We start from the raw sequence: 21634 nt of genomic DNA on the forward strand, positions 1-21634 counted from the left end.
TGTAGGCTCAGAGCCCCATCACCTTTGCCCTAATGGCCAAGCCAAACCCTTTTTTAGTTCAGGTGCCTAAAGTGACAGGAACCCAGTGACATCCCAGATCCCCTTTAGGACACAGTGCCTGGGGCCTTCTGTATTTCCCCTAAAGACAGATAACCTTGCCTGGAGCCCCTTTGAGAGGGCCAGGTCACCCCTCTGGCCAAAGGCATGACCTAGAGCCAAATGGCAGCAGGAAGGTGTTCCTAAGTGGCTGTTTTTCCCATTGGCAGCTGGAGCTCCAGCACAGCCAGCACTCAGTGTCCTGAATGCCCGTCCAGAGACAGGGAAGTTGGCCCTGCTCTTCTGGGTTCCTCAGTCTCCCCTCGTACGCTGCCTTATCCTTGGTGGTGGTGACATCAGAAATTCTCACCCTGTCTGCCATTCAGGGGAGTCACTTTGGGCATTTCGGGGAGCCTTGGGTGGCTGCACATTCCCCTCTGTCCTCTATTATTTCTACCAGCCTCCTCCTCCCTGGCGCCTCCCTCCTGCAGCCTCTGTCTCTTCCTCTGCACCCTTTGGCTGATGGGACTCAGACTGGGTCCCGCCAAACACAAACTGGAGCCTCACCCTGGCCATGGAGGAGGAGCAGCAGGACCCCACAGGCCATGATGCCCAGCTATCCATCAAGTCTGTGCAGCCACATGGTCGGCTCCCAGGGCTGTTTCTGTGCTGCTGTGGTTGATCTGCTTCACAGGTCAGCACAGAGAAGGACCTGGGTCCAGGTGGAGTTTGGACCCTACAGGGAGGAGGCAGAGCAATGAATGGTGTCCTCCAAGATAGGCACTGTGGGAGAGCCACTCTTAACCCACAGAGACCCCAGAGCCAGTGGGTACTGGCAGGACAGGGCTGTGCCCCTCTGATCTGCTCTGAGATCTCAGAAGCCCACTCATCACCCCTGGAGTTACTAATTTACTATCCTAGCAGCCACTGGCTATTTAATCAACTTTTTTTTTTTTTTTTTGCTGCTGTGCCCAAAAGACCTGACAAGAACAACATAGAAAAGGAAAATTTCATTTGGGGCTCATGGTTTCAGAGTTCTCAGTCCATAGACAGCAGGTCCATTGCTTAGGTCTCAAGGAGAAGCTGAATATCATGGTGGAAGGGTGTAGTGGAGGAGAGCTGCTCAAAACATCATACCAGGAAGCAGAGGGAGAGAGCGAGCTCCACTCAACAAAGACAAAATACATACCCCAGAGGCATGCCCCAGTGACCCACCTCCTCCAGCTCCACCCTCCATGGCTACAGTTACCATCCAGTGAACCCTCATCAGGGGATTAATTCAATGATTGAGTTAAGGCTCTCATAACCCAATCATGTCACCCCTAAACTTTCTGGTATTGTCTCACACATGAGCTTTGGGGGACACCCTCTCTCTAAACCATATCACTGGCCCATGAGGGTGTTGGGGTGGAGAGGAGGGAGCAGTGGGCTGTAATTGGAGGAGCCAGGAGGGCTTCTCTGAGGGGACACAAAATCAAGATCCCCACAGGTGAGAATGATGACCTTGGGGGATGACGGGGACTGCCTGAGCAAACTGGGCAGTGTGACTGTGCCCGTGGTACTGGGAAGTCCTTCTTCCTCTCAGCATTCATAGTTTCCTGAGTTCCCTCCAAGGTCCTTGTAGTCCTGGTCTGAGGGTCTGTGTAAACCTGTCCCTATTCTGTCCTGGCTGCTCTGTTGAAAATACACTGGTGACTGCAAATGTGACACTTCTTAAGAACCCACTTTCCTCCACTGTCCCTCCTCCTACCCTGTGGCTTCCCCTGAGGACAGCTCCCTCTGAGGTTGAGTTTACTGTTATTTATGCACCTGACAAACATTCTGCGGACTTTCTGGTTCTAGCACTGTGGACCTGGAGGGCTCTCTTGGGCATCTGGGGCCTCTGGGGAGACAGGCCCATAACCAGGAGATGTCAAATCTTCTAGAATCCTGCAAGGATATAGGGAGTACAGCAGGAGACAGGGGTGCCTGCTCTGCCTGACTTCCTGGAGGAAGGGGTGTGGGCTCCACCTCAGATGACCTTCAGTACCTTCTCCTAACAGGTCTTGGCTTCTTCATTCTAGCCTGGGTTCATTCCTACACACCAGGATAGCAAGTGTCCTTTATTGGTGTCTTTCTAGGAGTGATAATATTCCCAGGTGGCTGTGTCCTGGGCTTCTCCTTGACTTCTACCTAAAGAGCAAGGTCTGTTGTTGATTCAAAGTTTTCCATCCAATGCTCTGTGGTCCAATCCACTGTCCCAGCTCCTGTCCAGGCAGATGCTCTCTCTATATTCTCTGGACCTAGTTCACAGCTGGTGCTGTGGAGGTTGAGATATTCTCAGCTCCTCCTGGTTTATAGTTATGTTATTAGCTCCTTTATGTCAACTGAAAAACACAGTGCTCCTTCCTAACCTGGAAGTTGCTGTCTACCTCTTGGTGAAGGTCCCCAAACTAACAGTAAAACTGTGGAATGAAGAAGAGTCTTCAGAGCATTAGGGCATGTGGGGGGTGGGGTGGGTTGGAAAACTGACATATATGTAATGATCTAGAGAAAGTCTGAGAGAATACAAGAGGAGAGAGAGAGGGAGAGAGTGAAAGAGGGAGAGAGTGAAAGAGAGAGAGAGAGAGAGAGAGAGAGAGAGAGAGAGAAACAGAGAAAATTGAAGCAAAAGCTAAAAATCCAGGAAAATATCTGCAATGACAAATTTCTGTACAGGCCCATTCCATCTCATCAAGTTTAAGACCCTCTACCCTAAAAGCAAGTTTTGGTTAGAATATGGAGCATCTGTCACACTCAGATTTGGTTGATGAGATAAAAAATGATGTCGTGATTTTGGGAGATAGCTAGACATTGTCCTTAAAAGTTTAAACCAGAGCTGGGCAGTGTCACATGCCTATAATCTCAGCAACTTGGGGGGAAGACACAGGAGGATTCTAAGTTAAAGGTGAGCTTTAGAAACTTAGTAAATCCCTCAGCATCTTCGGAAGACCCAGTCTCAAAATAAAAAATAAATAAATAGAAAATGGATTGGGGCTGTAGTCAGTAGTGAAGCACCCCTGGGTTAAACCCACAGTACCCTCCCCATCAAAAAATAGAAAGAAAGAAAGAAAGAAAGAAAGAAAGAAAGAAAGAAAGAAAGAAAGAAAGAAAGAAAGAAAGAAAGAAAGAAAGAAAGAAAGAAANAAACAAAAAAATTAAGATCACATGTCCACAAAGTGATTTCTGAAAATGTCCACCACAAGTTTTATGTAAAATAGCCTAAGCCAGGTGTGATGGTACACTAATTGCAATTCAGGTACTCAGGAGATCAAAGTACGAGGATTGGAAGATGGAGGCCAGCTTGGGCAAGTTAGTGACACCCAACTCAAACTAAAATAAACAGGGATGGATATGTAGATCAGTTTTAGAGTGCCCATGGATTAAGTCTCTACTAATAAGGGGGGGGGGGGAAGAAGAAGGAAGAGGAGGAGGAGGACAAATGGAAGTCAGTCAGATGTGCATCAACTGGTAACTGGATTAAGAGTGGCAGATGTGTACATGCAAGGCTACTCCCCAAAAAGAGAAGAAATTGCAGGTTCAAAGCCAGCCTCAGCAATTTAGCGAGATGCTAAGCAACTCAGTGAGACCTGTCTCTAATAAAATACAAAATAGGACTAGGGATGTGGCTCAGTGGTCAAGTGCCCCTGAGTTCAATCCCCAGTACCCCCCTTCCCCCCAAAAAAAGCTCTTCAAAAGAGCTACTGAAACTACTGAAAGTCTGAAAAACACTCTGAGGTCCCACTCTGGGAAGCATCCTGTGCATGCTCAGAACTGAAAACCATACAGGGGCATGTGTGCAGCAGGAGCACAAGGAATGTTTTCAGCACAGAGTGGAAGGATTATGCACCAGTCCCTGTACACTAAAAGGAACTAAAAGGTCTTTTCACCTCTGCAGAGATCCAGTCAGCCCAGGCTTACCGCTCTCCTCGTCTGCCCCCTAGTGACCAAGATGGGAAACACGGCAATCTTCATCTTCAGCCCTAAAGGCCTTGGTGCCCTGTGGTGGGGCTCAAAAGCACTGGGTGAAGAGGGGAGTTTCTTTCCTGGGAAAACTGGTGCCCCATGGAGGCAAGTTGGTGAGAGGGAGGGTATAGGGGGAGTCCCAGAGTTCATGGAGTGAGGGACACAGCCTTTCCATGACAGAGAGAAAATGCTTTGAAGGAACAACAGGGCATATTGAGCTTCATTTGGCACTTTTGATTACTGAGATAAAAGATGCGAGGGTTTCTGTTGGAGGGGCCAGAAAAGTTTAGGGACAACAATGAGGTGAGAGGGAAAGTCAATCATGTGGATGCCATAGTGAGTGGGGGATGGTCAGGAGGCTGAGGAGGGAATTCTGAAAGATTTTGTATCGAGAGATGCTCAGGGAGCAGGGACAAGAATCTCTTCTGCTATGTGTCTGGACCTCCTGACATGTCAAGGCCTCTTCCAGGACACACCCCACAGAGAAACATCTTCACAGCTGTGTTGTGATTGTGTCAGTGTGGGGCTCACAGTGTCTGCAGATCCACAGAGAATAAGAGGCAACTTCAGGAGACAGGACCCTGAGGACCCCACCTGGCTCTCCAGGATGCACCCAGCTGGCCCAGGCTCCAGAAGCCAATGGAAAAGCCCAGTCCTGCTTCTCATAAGAATGGGGCCAGTCACCTCCTTGGGACAGAAAGAGATGTGTGTGTGTGTGTGTGTGTGTGTGTGTAGATTTAAATGTTAATGAAGGATGACATTTAATCCCCAGGTGGGCTCAGATATATGGAACTTTGGTTTTGTTTGTAGCCTGGGTGGGTTAGATGTGGGAATCTAAGTGTTTGGCCTGAAAGTTTGTGTGCTGCAAATTCATACATTGAAAGCCAGTCTCCATGGGCTGGGGATAGAGCTCAGTTGGTAGGGTGCTTGCTGGCCTGCTCTAAACTCTAGTGCATTCAGTTCTAATGCACTAAGCTCAATCCTCAACACACACACATACACACACACACAAACACAACCACATACAAAATACATCACTAATAAAATCAGTCTACTACCTGAGCTTTGATTGAAAAAGAAAGAAAGCCAGTCTGAAAGTGATGAATCATTTTGAAGGGACTGTGTTTAGGAATTGTAAAATAAGCCCCAAAGTACTTGTTTGCCCCTCTGCCAAGTGAGGACATAGTGGGAAGGTGCCATCTAGAAACCAAAGCAAGACCTCCCCACACAACAAATCGGCTAACATCTTGATTCTTGGCTTGTCACCTCCAACACAGAAGACAACACAACAACACATTTGCATTGTTTATAAGCTACCCAGTTTATTGTGTTTATTTGTTGATATTTTGGTGGTAGCACTGTGATCAAACCCAGGACTTTGTGCATGCTTCTCAAGTACTCTACCACTAGGCTACTCTCCTGGAACTAGTTATTTTATTTTGAGCTCGGGTCTCCCCAAGTGGCCAGCCTGTGCAGAGTATGTAGGTCTTCTCCCTAAGCTTCCTGAGTGGCTTGGATTATGGGCATGTGCCTTCATGCCTCACTACGTTATTATTGTTGTTGTAGTTGCTGTTGCTGTTGTTGTTACAGGAGCCTGATGGAGTGAAACACTGGGGCTTCTGGAGTACAGGTTTTCTACAGAGGTCCCACCAGTATGAGAACATGGGTGCTTGCTGAGAGGTGGGCAAGGGATTTGGAAAAGTACCAGCTCTGCTTCCTGAAACTTCTCTGTCAGCATGGGAGGGTGTGGCAACTGGGAGGAGGGGATAGGAGGGGTTGTAGGGAAGGAGAGGGGAGGAAGGGAGGGAAGGACTCAGGCACAGTGGGGTGAGGAGGAAGGTGGGCATGAACTGGTTTACCCATCCACAGCCTCCTTGGGAATTATGAGTGTGTCTAACAGGAGAGGATCCATGGTGGAGTGTATAGACGAATAGCTACGTGAATAAGTGGGTGAACCCTGGTTCTTGGGTGGGCACCACAGGAAGACCCCATCACACCTAGCACACCCCTCTCTTCCTGACAAGGAAGCTAGTGTTCTGTGTGCTTGTTCTCAGCCCCCTTTAGCTCCTGGATCTTCTGAGGCAGGGTCTTGGTCCAGAACTGCAGCCTGTGTGCCCTCAGAGCCTGGCCCACAGCAGGCTGGATGTCCAACTGCAGGTACTGCTGGTCCTGGTTGAACAGTGGCCAGTGGGGTAGGCCCTCTCCATTGGGGTTCCTGTGCACATGCCCTCCCAGCAGGGCAGGGCAAGGGTCAGTCTGAGCTCTGTTGAACTCAGACCTGACCTTCAACCCCAATTATGGACAGGGCAGTCAGCCAGGCAGACAGAGGTGTTGAGAATGGGGAGAGGTGTCCTGATGCAGGAAAGAAATGACCTCTCACTTGTGTCATTCCACACAGGGCAGAAAAACCTGCCCCGTGTTGCCCTTCCTGTGGGAGGCTGGCTCCCATAGCCCAGCACTATGGCTCACCCTTTGTACCACTGTGAGAAGAGACCAGTGACCTGTACCCACAAAGCACCCTCTTTTAGCGTGGGTCTTCCCATTGGGGAGGGGGCTAGGATGTGATGAGGGACACACATTTGCTAATGGGGTCACCTCAGATAAGGGGAGCTGTGGAGGGCCCGTGCCCTCTGGGAGCCTGAGGGGTGCAGGTGTCCTCACCCATTTCGAGCAAAGTTGGCCCAGTACTTCATCATCCTCTTGTTCAGCAGCTTCTCCTCTTCAGTAAGCTCCACTGTGGGAGGAGGAAGGCAAGGTTCCAGTCCTGGCCAACTCATCCAGCTGTCCACTCCTGTGCCACATCACCACCCTAGTCCCAGGCTTGTGTCCCTTCCCTCCCCCAATAGTCCTGGGGCCAGGCCCTCTGCTTGCCCAACCTGCCTTTACTACTCCCAGCCCAACACTGAGCTCTCCTTGGCCTAGAAGTTTCCTTGTTTTGGACACTGTGAAATCATTTAAGAAATGATTTGGCTTTTACCCAACCCCATCTTCTCCTATGCTAGACACCAAGGTTGGGTGGTAACAGGTGGAAGGAGCATAGATTGGACTGGGAAAGGTCTAATCCTTAATGATCTGTTGTTGGAAGATGGTAGACTCTGGATCTCATGTTCTCTCTAAGCTACAGATTCTCATTGTTCAATGAGAGTAATTGCCACCCTGTAACCATGAGAATGCTCCCGTGGAACAAGGAGAACTCACCTCTCATGCCACTAAAGTTGGACCCAAAGACAAAGATGAACTCATCACCACGGTCAGCCTTCACATGTGGCGGTCTCATGTCCTTAAACATGCTGGGCCGATGCTGGAACTCATAGAAGTAGACAGGAGCATGGGAACCTGGAGGGTGGACAGGATGTGTCACTCTTGGTGTCAAGATTGCTAGGTCCAAAGCTGGCTTGAATGTTCACAGTGGCTGGGAAGCCCAGAATGGATCAGGGGCAGTTGGAAGGCTCTTTGTTAAGTCATATCTTGGACTTCCTGGAAGTGTGGTCACAGCCAAGTCCTTGACTGCTACTACCTTTGTTCCCTCTTCTCTAAAATGAGTGTGATGTCTATCTCTTACTCTAGCCATAAGAATTTACTGAGATGAGGGCCATTAGGTAGGTGCCTGGGACCAGGATCTGGATAAAGACATGTGTCAGGACCTGACACCAGACCTCACCTGGGACCCACAGCTCTGAGCTGTCTCCTAGGAAGCCAGGATTCAGGTTCAGATACACTCACTCTGATCATGTGCTACTTGGAGTGCAGGCATCACAAACATGAAGTCCGCCATCATCTCCTGGAACTGGAATTGGAGGGTGTGGGGTCCTCATTGTTTCCCATGTACTCCTTCATCAACAGGTCAGCACATTCGGCAGGCAACTTCATCTAGTCCAGGTGATCAGGCAGGGAGGCAGGATTTAGAGGGTAGGGATTGAGATTTAGGATGTGTCAGGGAATAGGACAATGCTGTCAAGCTTTGTAGTGGTTCCACCCACAAATCACATAGATCAATTTTGGTTCCTGGTCATTGCTGAAAAGGAAGAGTGACTGGCTGCACTCTGCCTGGCCCAGAACCCCAGGAGTCTCACCGTCTGTGCTGATATTCTCTGCAGAACAGCTCGCATGGTCTCTCTGTCTATGTCTTTCTGGATTTCAGGTGGGCCCAAGATCTGTGTGGTGAAGTGAAGTCTATAGTTGGGGGTGAGATGAACAGGACCTACAAAGTCTAAAGCCGCTCACACTTGACACTATGGTGGCGGTTTGGAGAGGGGACCCACCATTGGAATGCCCCAGCCATACTCATCATTGGCGACACCAATGATGCTTGGTACAGGTTGAAAATCAGCAGAGGCCAGAAGCTCCTGGGGTGCTTGGGTAGGAAGGTCCCATCCACCAGACCAGGAATGATCATGAAGGGCTAAGGGGGCATTCAAAGTCCATGATTATGGGAAGGAAAGTCTCTCTTTTTTTTGAATTTTTTAATATTTATTTTCTAGTTTTCGGCGAACACAACATCTTTGTATGTGGTGCTGATGATCGAACCCGGGCCGCAAGCATGCCAGGCGAGCGCGCTACTGCTTGAGTCACATCCCCAGCCCGGAATGTCTCTTTTTTAATGACACATGAGTTACCTCCAACCCATCCTAACTCAATCCATGATGTATTCAGAGATTCTACACCTGGTTTAGCATTTTTGTCTCAATTCCCATCCAGGGCTATGAGGATATAAGAAGACCAAGCCCTGGAAATGAGATCATAGTTCTACAGTAGAAAGCACTGTATTTTCCTTACACCATAACCCCTGTCTCCTCACTAACGTCCATTAGGCCCTACCTTGGTAACAGCCAGCATTTCCTGTTCACTCTTGCCCCGCAGGCAGCTCACCAGGGCCTCTGACTCTACGTGCCCACAGGCAGACAGGTTGGCCACCATCTGTAAAGGCACCAAAAAGAGGCTGAATCATCTCTCCAGACAGGGAGGGAGTTGCTGCCTAAGGTCTCAGCTGTGTGAAGGTTACCCATAATTCTCAAAGGGTGCCATGTGTGTATTGCAGCAAGTATGAAATCCTTCCACCTTCCCTGAAGCTCAGGTGTCAGCCAGAGGAGCCATCACACCTGCTTACATGGGTCTTCTGAGGATGAGGCCTCCAGGGCACAGCTTTGTAGATCAAAATAGAGCAAAATCAACTACTTGAGGCAGAGGTGTGTGATTCTGACCTTTGAGCTCCTCAGAATCCCTGTTGTGGTGGTAAGTTCCAGAGAGACCTGCATGGTCTTTGTTCCCATGGAACAGACAGAGTGGCAGAGGCTCTGAAGTTGAAGTGTGAGACAGCAGATTTGGCATTGGGCAGTAAAGGATACTCACTGTGGAGACATCTTTAGATGAGCTGGTGATGAGATCAGACAGCAGGGCCACTCCACTCTCCATGATGGCACCATGGAAGAGTCCTTGGGACATTGGAGACACCACATGTGAGGACACACTAGTGCCACCTGCAGACCCGCCAAAAATGGTGACCTGATCAGGGTTGCCTCCAAAGTGGGCGATATTCCGCTGGACCCAGCGTAGGGCAGCCACTTGGTCCAGGTAGCCCCAGTTGCCAGTGGCATGCTGGTCTCCAGTGCTGAGAAATGCAAGGATGATGATCAATGGATGGTCCTCTGTCTACTCAGCCCTCATTGACCATCCCTGTCCCAGGCTTACCTGAAGAAGCCCAGAACTCCCAGGCGGTACTGGACAGTGACCACCAGTACATTTTCAATGGCTGCCAGAATAGAACCATCATACATGGAAGCTGAGCCCATCACCAAGGCACCACCATGGATCCAGACCATCACCTGGGAAATCAGGAGATATACTGTGTGGTAGCCACAGTGCCGATTCCCGTCCTGGCTGAACCCCTAGTCTGAACATCACTTTGGCTTGTATAGCTGCTCACCCAGAATGCTAGTAAAACTTTATGACCTAGGGCACTGGTGACAGAGTAAGTTCAATTTGGAAGATCAGGACTCCCATACTTTGGGTTCTAACCAGGATTCAGGACCTGGATCTATTCCTCTCAGAACTACTCTGAAAGGAAAAGAAAATTGATGTTTCTGTGATTACCTCACTTGAACATTAATTTAAAGTGTGTTCCAATCACTGGCCCTCAAAGTAATCGATGGTCGTGGAATTTAGTGATCTCAAAGTGCAGCTTTTGGGCACCTGAATGGGATCTCCTGGGTAGAAGCTGGTGAGTTGATCAGTGGGTCAGATCATTTGGCCTCTGAGAGCATCCAGGGCTCTTTGACTCCATGCCTAGGTGAACTTCCTGTCTGAATAACAGGCCTTCTTGGAGCTGATAGTGAGAAACTTTACATGGTAGTCCACACCACATTGGTGGCCAGCTGAACCTGTGTCTTCCAGTGTCGTTGATATTGTTATGTAGTACTGGGATCAATCCCAGGGCTTCACAGCATTGTGCTAGCTCGCTACCTTGAACCATGTCCCAAGACCACTTCTAATCCTTTTCTCAAAGAAATGTTCTCCCACCCTTCAACTGACCATGACTTAACACTCACAGGCAGGTTAGAGCCCTCACGGGCATGTGCAGGCGCGTAGATGCTGAGGTACAGGCAGTCCTCTGACATGGGGATGGGAGGCAAGTTTATACCTTGTAGGTTCAGAGCCTCTATATTCATTATATCTGCATTTTGCAGACACCTGGTGACAATGGAATACAGTTACTCCAGGGGATGAGCAGTGGTCAATTCAGACCTCAGGTCCTGACTCGATCCCAGACAACCTCACTCCTTGCCTTAACTGATGCCTGGCCTCTCATGATCCTTCTTTCAAGTCATTTCCTACTGGTTTCCAGGCCACAGGCTCGGGGAAGCAGAGATGGATTCCAGACCCCCAGGGAGGCCTCAAAATTGTTGAACACTTGATTCCAACTCCTTCTGCGGCTGGGCAATCCTGACTCTAGGGCCCTGTCTGGGAAACACTGGCTGCCTCTGTTGACAGTCACCACTTATCCCTGTCCCCATTCAGGCCTGGAACAGCATAGGTGTCTCCACACAGCTGGTGCCTGAGTGGATGGAGGTTAGTTCTCACACAAGGGTAATGGGGCATCCCACAGCCCAACTCGAGACTCTCAGAAAACCTCACCCCTCCACTGAGTCTCCAGCTGTAAGCACATGCCCCTTTCCCTTGGCCCTGTGGGTGGGGTCCCCAAGGAGCCACCACTGTTGCCCTCCTCAGGGACCTGCAGCATCGACTGCTGGAGTCAAGGTCTTTTATAGGTTCAGAGAGCCAAGCCGACCCTCTCCCAGACTCATCTCCCCTGGTGGGAGAGAACACCTGGAGTAAGCCAAATCCAGGGACAGGTGTTTCTGCTCTTGTGTTCAGCATCTGGAGCTAATGCCTGTTGGGTTCCAAGCCCTGAGGCAGGGGCCTGGCAGGTTTACTCCTGCATTAGAAAAATGAATGTGGGAATTGCCCCAATGCAGAGGGATATATTTCTATACATTTGTTCATTTAGGGCCTGGGTTTCAAAGCCGGTGCATCAGGTTGTTAAAAACACATTATCACTGACCTACAGCCCCGGGCCGTTCAGTGCAGTTTAGATGAAGGAGCCACTGCAGCCTGGCCCAGGGCTCAGAGTACCCACCCCCACCCCAGCCCTGAGGTTTCCCAGACCCCAGGAGAACTTACATAGCCGGGTGGGAGGTCCCATCCCTCACACCACTCCAAGGTTCAGGGGGCTCAGGGGCTCCAAAGCGCAGTGGTCCTACAGGTGGCTTGGCAAAGGGAATTCCCAGGAAGGTGTGGACCTCCGCATCGGTGCCCTTCACGTGGACGAGGCTGCCCCGCACCTGCCCGGTGTGGGTGATTCGTATGGGGCTGACTGAGTCCTGGCCTGTGGGCAGAGAGATGTACTTCAGGCTCAGGTCTCATTAATCAGCTGCTGACCTGCAGCACTGGGCCTGGTTGGCCCTCTTTAGCTCAGCCTTGTGGAGGAACCCTGATCTGTCAACATTCGCTTCAGAATCTTTCTGCCATCCCTCATCCCTATCCCCACCACCACTATCACTCGACCAGCTCACAGCCTATCCCTCCAGGCTCACCAGGATCCTGTGACTTGCCACCATCCTTCAGCACTAGCAACTGCCAGCAGAATGTCTTTTGGGCTGATGGGGCAGGAGTGTCCATTGCACTAACTGTGCCAGGTCATGTCAGGCACTAGGAGGACTGTGGGAATGGAACTAAAGTTTCCCATCCTCGGGCATCTCATGCTTGAGAAGACAAGAAATGATATAAAGAATCACCATTCATGAAAGGAGAAACGGACGTATGGAGGGGAGCTATGAGTTCAGACCATACAAAAATTGTCCTGCCTGGGCTTGGGGATCACGGCAAGAGGCAATGGAAAGTCAAGCTAGATATATCTGGCTTGTCCAAGTCATGATATTTGGGTAAAGGTTGATGTTGGGCCTGTTGCATTTAACTCTTCTCTCTTCTGCAGATTGGGTCCAAACTTGGGTGCTGTGCAGCCCTCAGGATGCCCCAGTCCTCCCTGTGCTTCAGAGTGCAGAGAGTTGGCAGTCAGGTCCACAGTTCTCCTGCTATTGCTGACATCTCCACAGCTCCCACGTCACTGGAGCCTTCCCTCCCCCAGGTTCAAGTTCTCACTCTAGAATGTGGTAGATCTGAGCTGGTTTCCATAAGAAAAAGTTAAAAACTCCAAACCTCCTCCTCTCTCTCACCAAATCCCCTAGGATCTGATGTTTGATGCTCCCTGGTACAGGTCAGGCCAAGGCAGCAGCCACTCACAGGACCAGAGAAGGAAATTGGCCAGCATCTCTCCAAGTCCAAAGACACTCCTGTCCCTACCAACATGCTGTCTCTACACAATGCCTTGCCAGAGGGATCTTGGTCCATGTAACTCATATGGTGACTGGCCACCAATGCCTGATATTACTTACTACAAAGAAGAAAGCCTGCTAAATATTCCTGTTCACAGTCTGATGACATAATGTCGCTGCTTCCTTGAGCACAAAGCCTGCATGAAACAGCAGGAGGAATCTCACCCCTGTATATATGTAGTGGTTGGAAGTGTCCCCATGTCAAGATGAGGAAAACATCACATCAGAAAAGATGGGTTTGTGACCATTTATGTGAGAGACAAAGATGAGTAGTGTGTAAGACCTGGACCCTATTTAAGACCTAGATGGGCCTGTGGAGGAGCCAGGACTGGGTGGGCAAAAGACTGTGGGACACAAATCTATACCCTCTCATGACTCAGGTTTTTTTTTTTAAATTTTTGGTTGTGAGTTCAAGAAAAAAGACTGTTGAAAATAGAATCTTTCAGTGAAGGTAAAGAAATCTTGCTGATAAAATTATGGTTCTCTCAGGCCCCAGGTAAGGGAGGAAACTTATCAGTAGTGGTCCAAGGGGGACAGGTGAACATGGATTCCTCTGTGCAGATTAGACTGGGAAAGTTGGGTCTATATCCAACACCCACACTAGGAGCCTTTGACGTGGGAGGGATCCAGAGCTGATGACACTCCCTGGGCATGGTACTCTTATGCCAGCACCTTCTGATAAGGGCCTAGAGACTTCTAGCAGGTATAGAGCACATCGCCTTTGTCCCAGAACACAATCCAAGGCATGCTAGCTTCAGTTCGCGAGTAAAGTGAAGGCACCAGTCATTCAGATCAGCTTTGAGAAGTGGTACCAGGGACTTCTGTAATCCCCCAGAGCCAGTAACCTTGCCTATGGACCCTACAAAATGTGCCAGCACTTCTCTGGCCAAGGGGTCAACACACTCAGGACCAAATGTAACCAGCAAGCTCTTCTTATTGCTGTGGTTATTACCCAAGGGGGAGTAGTAGTTACAGCCACAGACACACACAGGAGGGAAAGGTCCCCTATCCCTGTTCCTTTGCCAGGAGGCTTCTCACTTGCCCATACTGTGCTCCTCAGAACCCCTCACATTAGCTCACTCCTCCATGAGGGTGTCCTCAGGCAGCTCTGACCCTCTCTGGCTCACCCTCCTGCCCCTCATCCCCTTCATCTGTCTCCTCTACCAACTCCCCCGCCCTGGTGCCTTCCCTCCAGGCTCAGGCTCTGTCTCTGTGCACTTTGGCAGATCCAACCTGGTCTCTACCACCCTCCCCATGGCAGCCTCACCCTGGCCCTGGATGAGGAGCATCAGGAGCCCATAGGCCACGATGAGGAGCCAGGCAGGAAGTCGATGCAGGCACATGGTCGGCTCCAAGGGCTGCTCCTGTATTCCCATGGCTTCACCTGGAAATGCAGAGCAGCATTCTGCCAGGTGGAATTTGGATCTGACAGTGAGGAGGGGGGGAAATGGGTGGTGCCCTGCAAGGGGTGTGCTGCAGGAGAATCACTCTGAACTCTCAGAGGTCATGGGGCCAGTGTGCTGTGGGCAGGGCCCTACCCCTCTTCTTCCCTTGGCCACCTCCCAAGCTGCTGAACAGCCTCTGCAGCCCCTCTGAGATCCCAGGACCCCTCTCCTCACACCTGGAGTCACTAATTTCCTGTCCTGGCTGTCAACCATGAGGGTGTTGGGGAGGAGAGGAGGGAGCAGAGAGCTGGATGTAACTGGAGGAACCTGGAGGGCTTCTCTGAGGGGGCAGAATGAAGATTTCCAGAGATGGAGAAATACAGATGACCTTGCTGGAGTGTGGGGAACTGCTTACACAGTGGCAGGGAGGTGTGACTGTGACCTTCATAGCTGACTGGGTGCCCTTCAATAGTTCCTAATGTCTTATAGACCATGATCTGAGATCCTCTGAGGGCCCCACCCTTCTCAGTCTGACCCTTCTTTGTGAAGGCATTTCTGTAGATACCCCATCAACACAAAACCAAGGTCCAGTTTACAGTCACTTATCCACTGGAAAGATGTGAAATGAGTGTCTGTTGGTTCCAGGGAACTCCCAGGGATTAGGTGCCTCTGGAGATTCTGAAACATCCTGAGCCCTGCGTGGGTGAATGGAAGCCCATCTGGGTTAGGAGGATCTGCTCAACCTGACTTCCCTGATGAAGGGGTGTGGGGCTCAACTTTAGGCAGCCTAGAGGCTCCCCTGCAAACAAACCATCCTTGGCTAGCCTACCCCCACCCCACCATAGGCTCTCACATCTCAGTGTAGTGTCCTTCTCAGCCACATTGGGGAATAATCAGCTTTATCCACAAGTGCATAGCCATCATGCTGAGAGCACTGCTTCTCCTTGACCTCCACCCAATCAGCAAGGCTGTTGTGGATTCAGTTTCCCTTCCAGTGTACTCTCCTCCAAGCCATTGCCCAGCTCCAGCCTGGGCAGATGCTTACTCTGCTCTGATTCTCCTCACCTAGTTCTCTGCTGGGCTCTGGGCTCCTCCCAGCTCAGTCCTATTATGAGCTCCTTTGTGTCAACTGGACACCAAGTGCTTCTTCCTAATCTGGAGTCTGCTAGGGTGAAGGTCCCCAGGGGCTCTGCCATTTATGGCACCATCTTACACAGGCCTTGGCTTTGACAATGACCAAGATAATAGTAATAATGTGAAATGAAGAAGAGTCTCGGCATCGTATCTGTGTATGGGTTTGTATGTATTTTACCATATATATATNGATCTCCCCTCTATTTTCATCGGATATATATATATATATATATATATATATATATATATATATATTTATATATATATATATAGAGAGAGAGAGAGAGAGAGAATGGAAGATGGAGACAGAGTCTAAAAGTCAAAACAAACATCTTCAATGAGAACCCCCCAACACGTCTTTTAAATACAGTTTGATCTAAGACCATCAGACCAAGTGTTGAAGAGGATATGGAGCAACTGATACCCTCATAAATGGCTTCCCTATGAAGGAATGTGGGGCTCAAATTCAGGCAGCCTAGAGGTTCCCCTCTAGGGGATGCAAAGTGACAGAGTCTTTGGAGACGAGTTTGGTATTTCCCGTAAAGGTTCCGTACACACTTGCCATGGGACTCAGCAATTCTCCTCTCAGGTCTTTCCTCAACAGAAATGACAGCATGGGTCCATATAAACAATTTCTGACAATGTTCCTAAGAGTTTCAGAATTGGAAACTGAAAATGTATAGAATTGGTCAAAAAAAATGGAAGTCACTCAGATGTATATCAATTGGTGAGTGGATAAAGTGTGGTGTGTGCCTACAAGGAATGCCACTCCCCAGGAAAAGGAATCTGAGATCCGCTTGCATCTCAAAAGTAGTATGTGAACTGACAGAGCCATTCCTAAAAGTGTCCATGTGCATCATATTTGGGGCAAGGCCAACTAGAGGAACCCAAGCAATTAGGTGACTGCCTTAGAGCAGGATTCAGGGCAAAGAAGGACTACAAAGGGGCATGAGGAAGTTTAGGAAGTGAAAGAAACTGGTAAAGCTTGTGGTGGTGGTGTTTGCTTATCTTACATGTTACCTCAGAGTGAGTAAATTGTACACCCAAGAGATTAATTTAATTGTATATAAGTTATTCCACACTGGGCTGTGAATGGATGTAGCTCAGTGGTATAGTGCTTGCCTAGCAGGCCAAGGAGGTAGGTGTGGTCCCTAACACTGTACACACTCACACACACACACACACGCACACACTTAGACTCAACAATAAGGCTATTTAAAATCTATTAAAAATCTACAGCATATTGTGGCAGCCCCTTTGGGTAATACAGTGTGCTTCTGCAGAACTGAAACATAGAGGCATACTCGCAGGAACTCAGTAAATGCTATAAGGATGCACCCATCAGTCTTCACCAAAAGGAAAGTCTTTCCTGTACTGGGCCCCCTCAGGCTTAATGTTAACCTTGTCTGTGCCCTGGTGGCCCAAATGGCAAAATGGAATTTTCATCTTTTGCCTGAAATTCATGAAGGTCTTTGGGCTTAAATGTAGTGAATGGAAACAAGGGGGTCATCTCCCCTGGGAAAAGTAGTGCCCCAGGAGGGCATGTCAGTCAGAGGTTGGGGGGTGGGGGACTCCCAAGGTCTTTGGGATGAGAAATCCAGCCTCTAAGTGTCTGATAGAAAAAGATTCGAGGGAACCCAGAGGCACATTGAGCATTATTTGCTACCTGTGTTCAATGAGAAAAGATGAGAGGGTTTTTATAGGAAGAGTCAGAAGAGTTTAGAGACAGCAAAGAGGGGGAAGGAAAATCAATGATGTAGATGCCATAGTGAGTGGGGGATGGTCAGGAGGCTGCAGGGGGAATTCTGCAAGGCAGAAGGACACCTTACTGGATGGAGAGGTTCTCAGGCAACCAGGGACAAGGATCTCTTCTCTGGATCTCCTGAGCCTCCAAGGCCTCTTCCAGGACACACCACACTGAAACAACTTCTCAGATGTGTTATAATCTTGTCAGTGTGAGGCTCACATGTCTGCAGATTCACAGAGAATATGAGCCAACTTCAAGAGACAGGACCCTGAGGACCTCACTTGGCTCTCTGGACAAACTCACCTAACACAGGCTGTAGGGTCAATGGAAAAAACCCAGTCCTGCTTCTCACAAGTGTGGGGCCAGTCACCTCTCTGGGATGGAAATAAATGGGTGAGTGGGTTGTTTTAAATAAGCAGAGACATTTTCTGGTAGTTTGTAGTCTTGGTTGCTGAGATCTTGGGTGGAAGGTGCTAGGGTCTGAGAACTTGGGTCCACCTAATTCACACATTGAAATCTAATCTCCAATATAATGGTATTAAGAGTTAGCTCCTAGCTGGGTGTGGTGACACGCCTGTAATGCCAGTGGCTCTGTAGGCTGAGACAGAAGGATGGAGGATGGGGAATTCAAAGCCAGCTTCAGCAATGTTGAGGTGCTAAGCCACTCAGTGAGACTCTGTCTCTAAAAAATAAAATAAAATAAAATACAAAATAGGACTGGGGATGTTGCTCAGTGGTTGAGCGCCCCTGAGTTCAATCCCAGCTACCAAAAGAAAAAGAGTTAGGGTCCTTAGGGGATGAATAGGAAACCACTGGTTATTGTGATGAGTTCTTCTTCATCAAATGTTTAAGTTTGAACATTAGAGAAGTGCCAAGGTAAGCATATAAAGGAGGTTTTATTTAAAAAGTAGTTTAAAAAAAGTGGTAATAAAAAGACTTCTCCTGAGAGAAAGAAGGAGGCCATAGCTGGTGGTATCCTGGTATTTCTGAATTTAGAGTTAGGGTTAGGGTTAGGATTAGGGTTAGGGGTTAGGGTTAGGGTTAGGGTTAGAGTTCGGGTTCAGGTTAGAGATTAGGGTGAGGGTGAGGGTTGAGGGTTGAGGGTTGAGGGTTAGGGTTAGGGTTAGGGTTAGGGGTTAGGGTTAGGGTAGGGCTAGGGCTAGGGTTAGGGTTAGGGTTAGGGTAGGGTTAGGGTTAGGGTTAGGGTTACCTTTCTCCCTTAGTGACCTCTCCCCAATGGAAAGGAGGCTAGGGTCCTTTACCTCCAATCCCTCAGGGTACAGTAAGGAATTCCAGTACCTAACCCAATCATAGGATCTAACTGTCCATGATCCTATTCAACTGTCACCTACTTAAGGAAGCCACGAGAGTTTGGGAGCAGGGTTAGGGAATAGCAGTTTTACCCAGCTCCTTCCAGACCTAAGTTAGGACTTACATTAAAAGGTAAGTGGAAGAATTCTTCACACTCAGTAAGAGACTGATCTAAGGCCCTAGGCAGGAAAAAAAAGTAAAAGTGTCTTTTACCTGAACTCATACAATACTAAACCAAAAAGTAAATTGTGTGATACTTTACTAATTACCAGCTGGTCATATTTTCTAGGACTCTTTGGGGTTTTTTTTTCTTAAATTCCATATTTTTTGAGACCATGATTTTGATCCTACACACCCAGGTTAATGTTTTTCTGATCAGTCCTTTTTTTATTGAACTTTTAAAACATCTGTAACATTGCACTGAAAATTTGCCTTCAAAAAGCTACAGGGCCTTTGCTATTGTGTTATGTGTACACACTTGTGTTATGTGTGGTATGTCTGTATGTGATTACATTTGGGAGGTCAGTCCACTGGTATGGTTTAGTTAGTCACTTAGCTACCTCAGTCACAGTGGGTAGAGATGCGGAGTCAACACATAGACATTTTGGGAGCTGGTGAGAGCGCTGGCAGGTGACAACCTCAGCCAACCTCCAGACAAGCTCGTTTAATGTGGAAATGATTACAATTGATATAGAATGCATCCTCCAGTCATACATAAGCAAGCAGGTTATACAACATCTAAAACCCAATCATCTTTATGATTAATGTAGCCACACTATGAGGAAGCTCTAAATATTGTACGTGGTGGAAGGCAGACTGGAAGGATCATTGTCCCTATGAAAAGGGGGCCTTATGAGTTGGGGGTTTTATGCCCTGAAGCATCTGACTCTCTTCCTGGCCTGGTAGCTTGGCAACGCTGACCTCAAACACAGAGGATGTGGTTTCACTGACGGCGCGCTAGAGCAGAACCACTCTGGGAAGCATCCTGTGCATGCTCAGAACTGAAAACCATACAGGGGCATGTTTGCAGCAGGAGCACAAGGAATGTTTGCAGCACAGAGATGAAGGATTATGCACCAGTCCCTGTACACTAAAAGGAACTAAAAGGTCTTTTCACCTCTGCAGAGATCCAGTCACCCAGGCTTACCGCTATCCTCGTCTGCCCCCTGGTGTCCAGGATGGGAAATACGGCAATCTTCATCTTTAGCCCTAAAGGCCTTGGAGCCCTGTGGTTGAGCTTAAAAGCACTGGGTGAAAGAGGGAACTTTCTTGTGAAGTGGCAGAGTCAGAGGGAGGTAAGTTGGTGAGAGGGAGGGTATAGGGGTAGTATCAAGGTCCATGGAGTGAGGTTCACAGCCTTTTAATGACAGAGAGAAAATGCTTTGAAGGAACAAAAGGATATATTGAGCTTCATTTGGCACTTTTGATTACTGAGATAAAAGATGAGAGGGTTTCTATTGGAGGGGCCAGAAAAGTTTAGGGACAACAATGAGGTGAGAGGGAAAGTCAACACATGGATGCCACAGTGAGTGGGGGATGGTCAGGAGGATGCAGAGGGAATTCTGAAAGATTTTGGATGGAGAGGTCCTCAGGGAGCCAGGAACAAGAATCCCTTCTGCTATATGTCTGGACCTCCTGACATGTCAAGACCTCTTCCAGGACACACCCCACAGAGAAACATCTTCACAGCTGTGTTGTGATTGTGTCAGTGTGGGGCTCACAGTGTCTGCAGATCCACAGAGAATAAGAGGCAACTTCAGGAGACAGGACCCTGAGGACCCCACCTGGCTCTCCAGGATGCACCCAGCTGGCCCAGGCTCCAGAAGCCAATGGAAAAGCCCAGTCCTGCTTCTCATAAGGATGGGGCCTGTCACCTCCTTGGGACAGAAAGAGATGTGTGTGTGTGTAGATTTAAATGTTAATGAAGGATGACATTTAATCCCCAGGTGGGCTCAGGGATATGGAACTTTGGTTTTGTTTGTAGCCTGGGTGGGTTAGATGTGGGAATCTAAGTGTTTGGCCTGAAAGTTTGTGTGCTGCAAATTCATACATTGAAAGCCAGTCTCCATGGGCTGGGGATAGAGCTCAGTTGGTAGAGTGCTTGCCTGGCACGCTCTAAACTCTAGTGCATTAAGTTCTAATGCACTGAGTTCAATCCCCAACACACACACACACACACACACACACACACAACCACATACAAAATACATCACTAATAAAATCAGTCTACTACTTGGGCTTTGATTGAAAAAGAAAGAAAGCCCGTCTGAAAGTGATGAATCATTGTGAGGGGACAGGGTTTTGGAATTGTCAAATAGTCCCAAGAGAACTTGTTTGCCCCTTCTGCCAAGTGAGGACATAGTGGGAAGGTGCCATCTAGAAACCAAAGCAAGACCTCCCCACACAACAAATCGGCTAACATCTTGATTCTGGACTAGTCACCTTCAACACAGAAGACAACACATTTGCATTATTTATAAGCTACCCAGTTTATTGTATTTATTTGTTTATATCTTGTTGGTAGCACTGTGATCAAACCCAAGACCTTGTGCATGCTTGGCAAGTTCTCAACCACTGGGCTACTCTCCTGGAACTAGTTATTTTATTTTGAGCTCGGGTATCCCCAAGTGGCCAGCCTGGGTTGCATATGTAATTCTTTAACCTCAGCCTCCTGGGTGGCTTGGGTTATGGGCATGTGCTATTATGCCTCATTAGGTTATTATTGGAATTGTTGTTGCTGCTGTTGCTGTTGTTGTCACAGCAGCCTGATGGGGTAAAACACTGTGGCTTCTGGTGTACAGGTTTTCTACAGAGGCCCCACTGGTGTGAGAACATGGGGTACTTCCTGAGAGGTGGGCAAGTGGTTTGGAAAAGTACCAGCTCTGCTTCCTCAAACTTCTCTGTCAGCATGGGAGGGTGTGGCAACTGGGAGGAGGGGTTGTAGGGAAGGAGAGGGGAGGAAGGGAGTGAGGGTTTCAGGCACAGTGGGGTGAGGAGGAAGGTGGGCATGAACTAGTTTACCCATCCACAGCCTCCTTGGGAATTACTGAGTGTGTCTAACAGGAGAGGACCCATGGAGGAGTGTATGGACGAAGAGCTATGTGAAAGAGTGGGTCAACCCATGTTCTTGGGTGGGCATGTGTGGGCAC

General features: G+C 48.8%; 1 protein-coding gene across 7 annotated transcripts in view; it reads right to left on the minus strand.

Annotated features, from left to right (window-relative positions):
- Positions 1–21634, minus strand: part of LOC107144789 (cocaine esterase-like) — an 80702-nt gene that overhangs the window by 39072 nt on the left and 19996 nt on the right. For 2 of the 7 annotated variants that reach the window (XM_048792041.1, XM_048792035.1), the window contains exon 1: positions 14176–14266. In XM_048792041.1, the coding sequence (XP_048647998.1) occupies positions 14176–14251 (76 nt within the window). In that variant the 5' untranslated portion in view covers positions 14252–14266. Of the gene's footprint in view, positions 1–9708; positions 9843–10565; positions 10708–11697; positions 11903–14175; positions 14286–21634 lie in introns of those variants that run through there. The other 5 variants (XM_048792038.1, XM_048792040.1, XM_048792037.1 and 2 more) reach the window with 4 other exon arrangements.

Source organism: Marmota marmota, unplaced genomic scaffold (assembly GCF_001458135.2).
Source record: "Marmota marmota marmota unplaced genomic scaffold, marMar, whole genome shotgun sequence".
In the NCBI taxonomy this organism is placed as follows: Eukaryota; Metazoa; Chordata; class Mammalia; order Rodentia; family Sciuridae; genus Marmota; species Marmota marmota.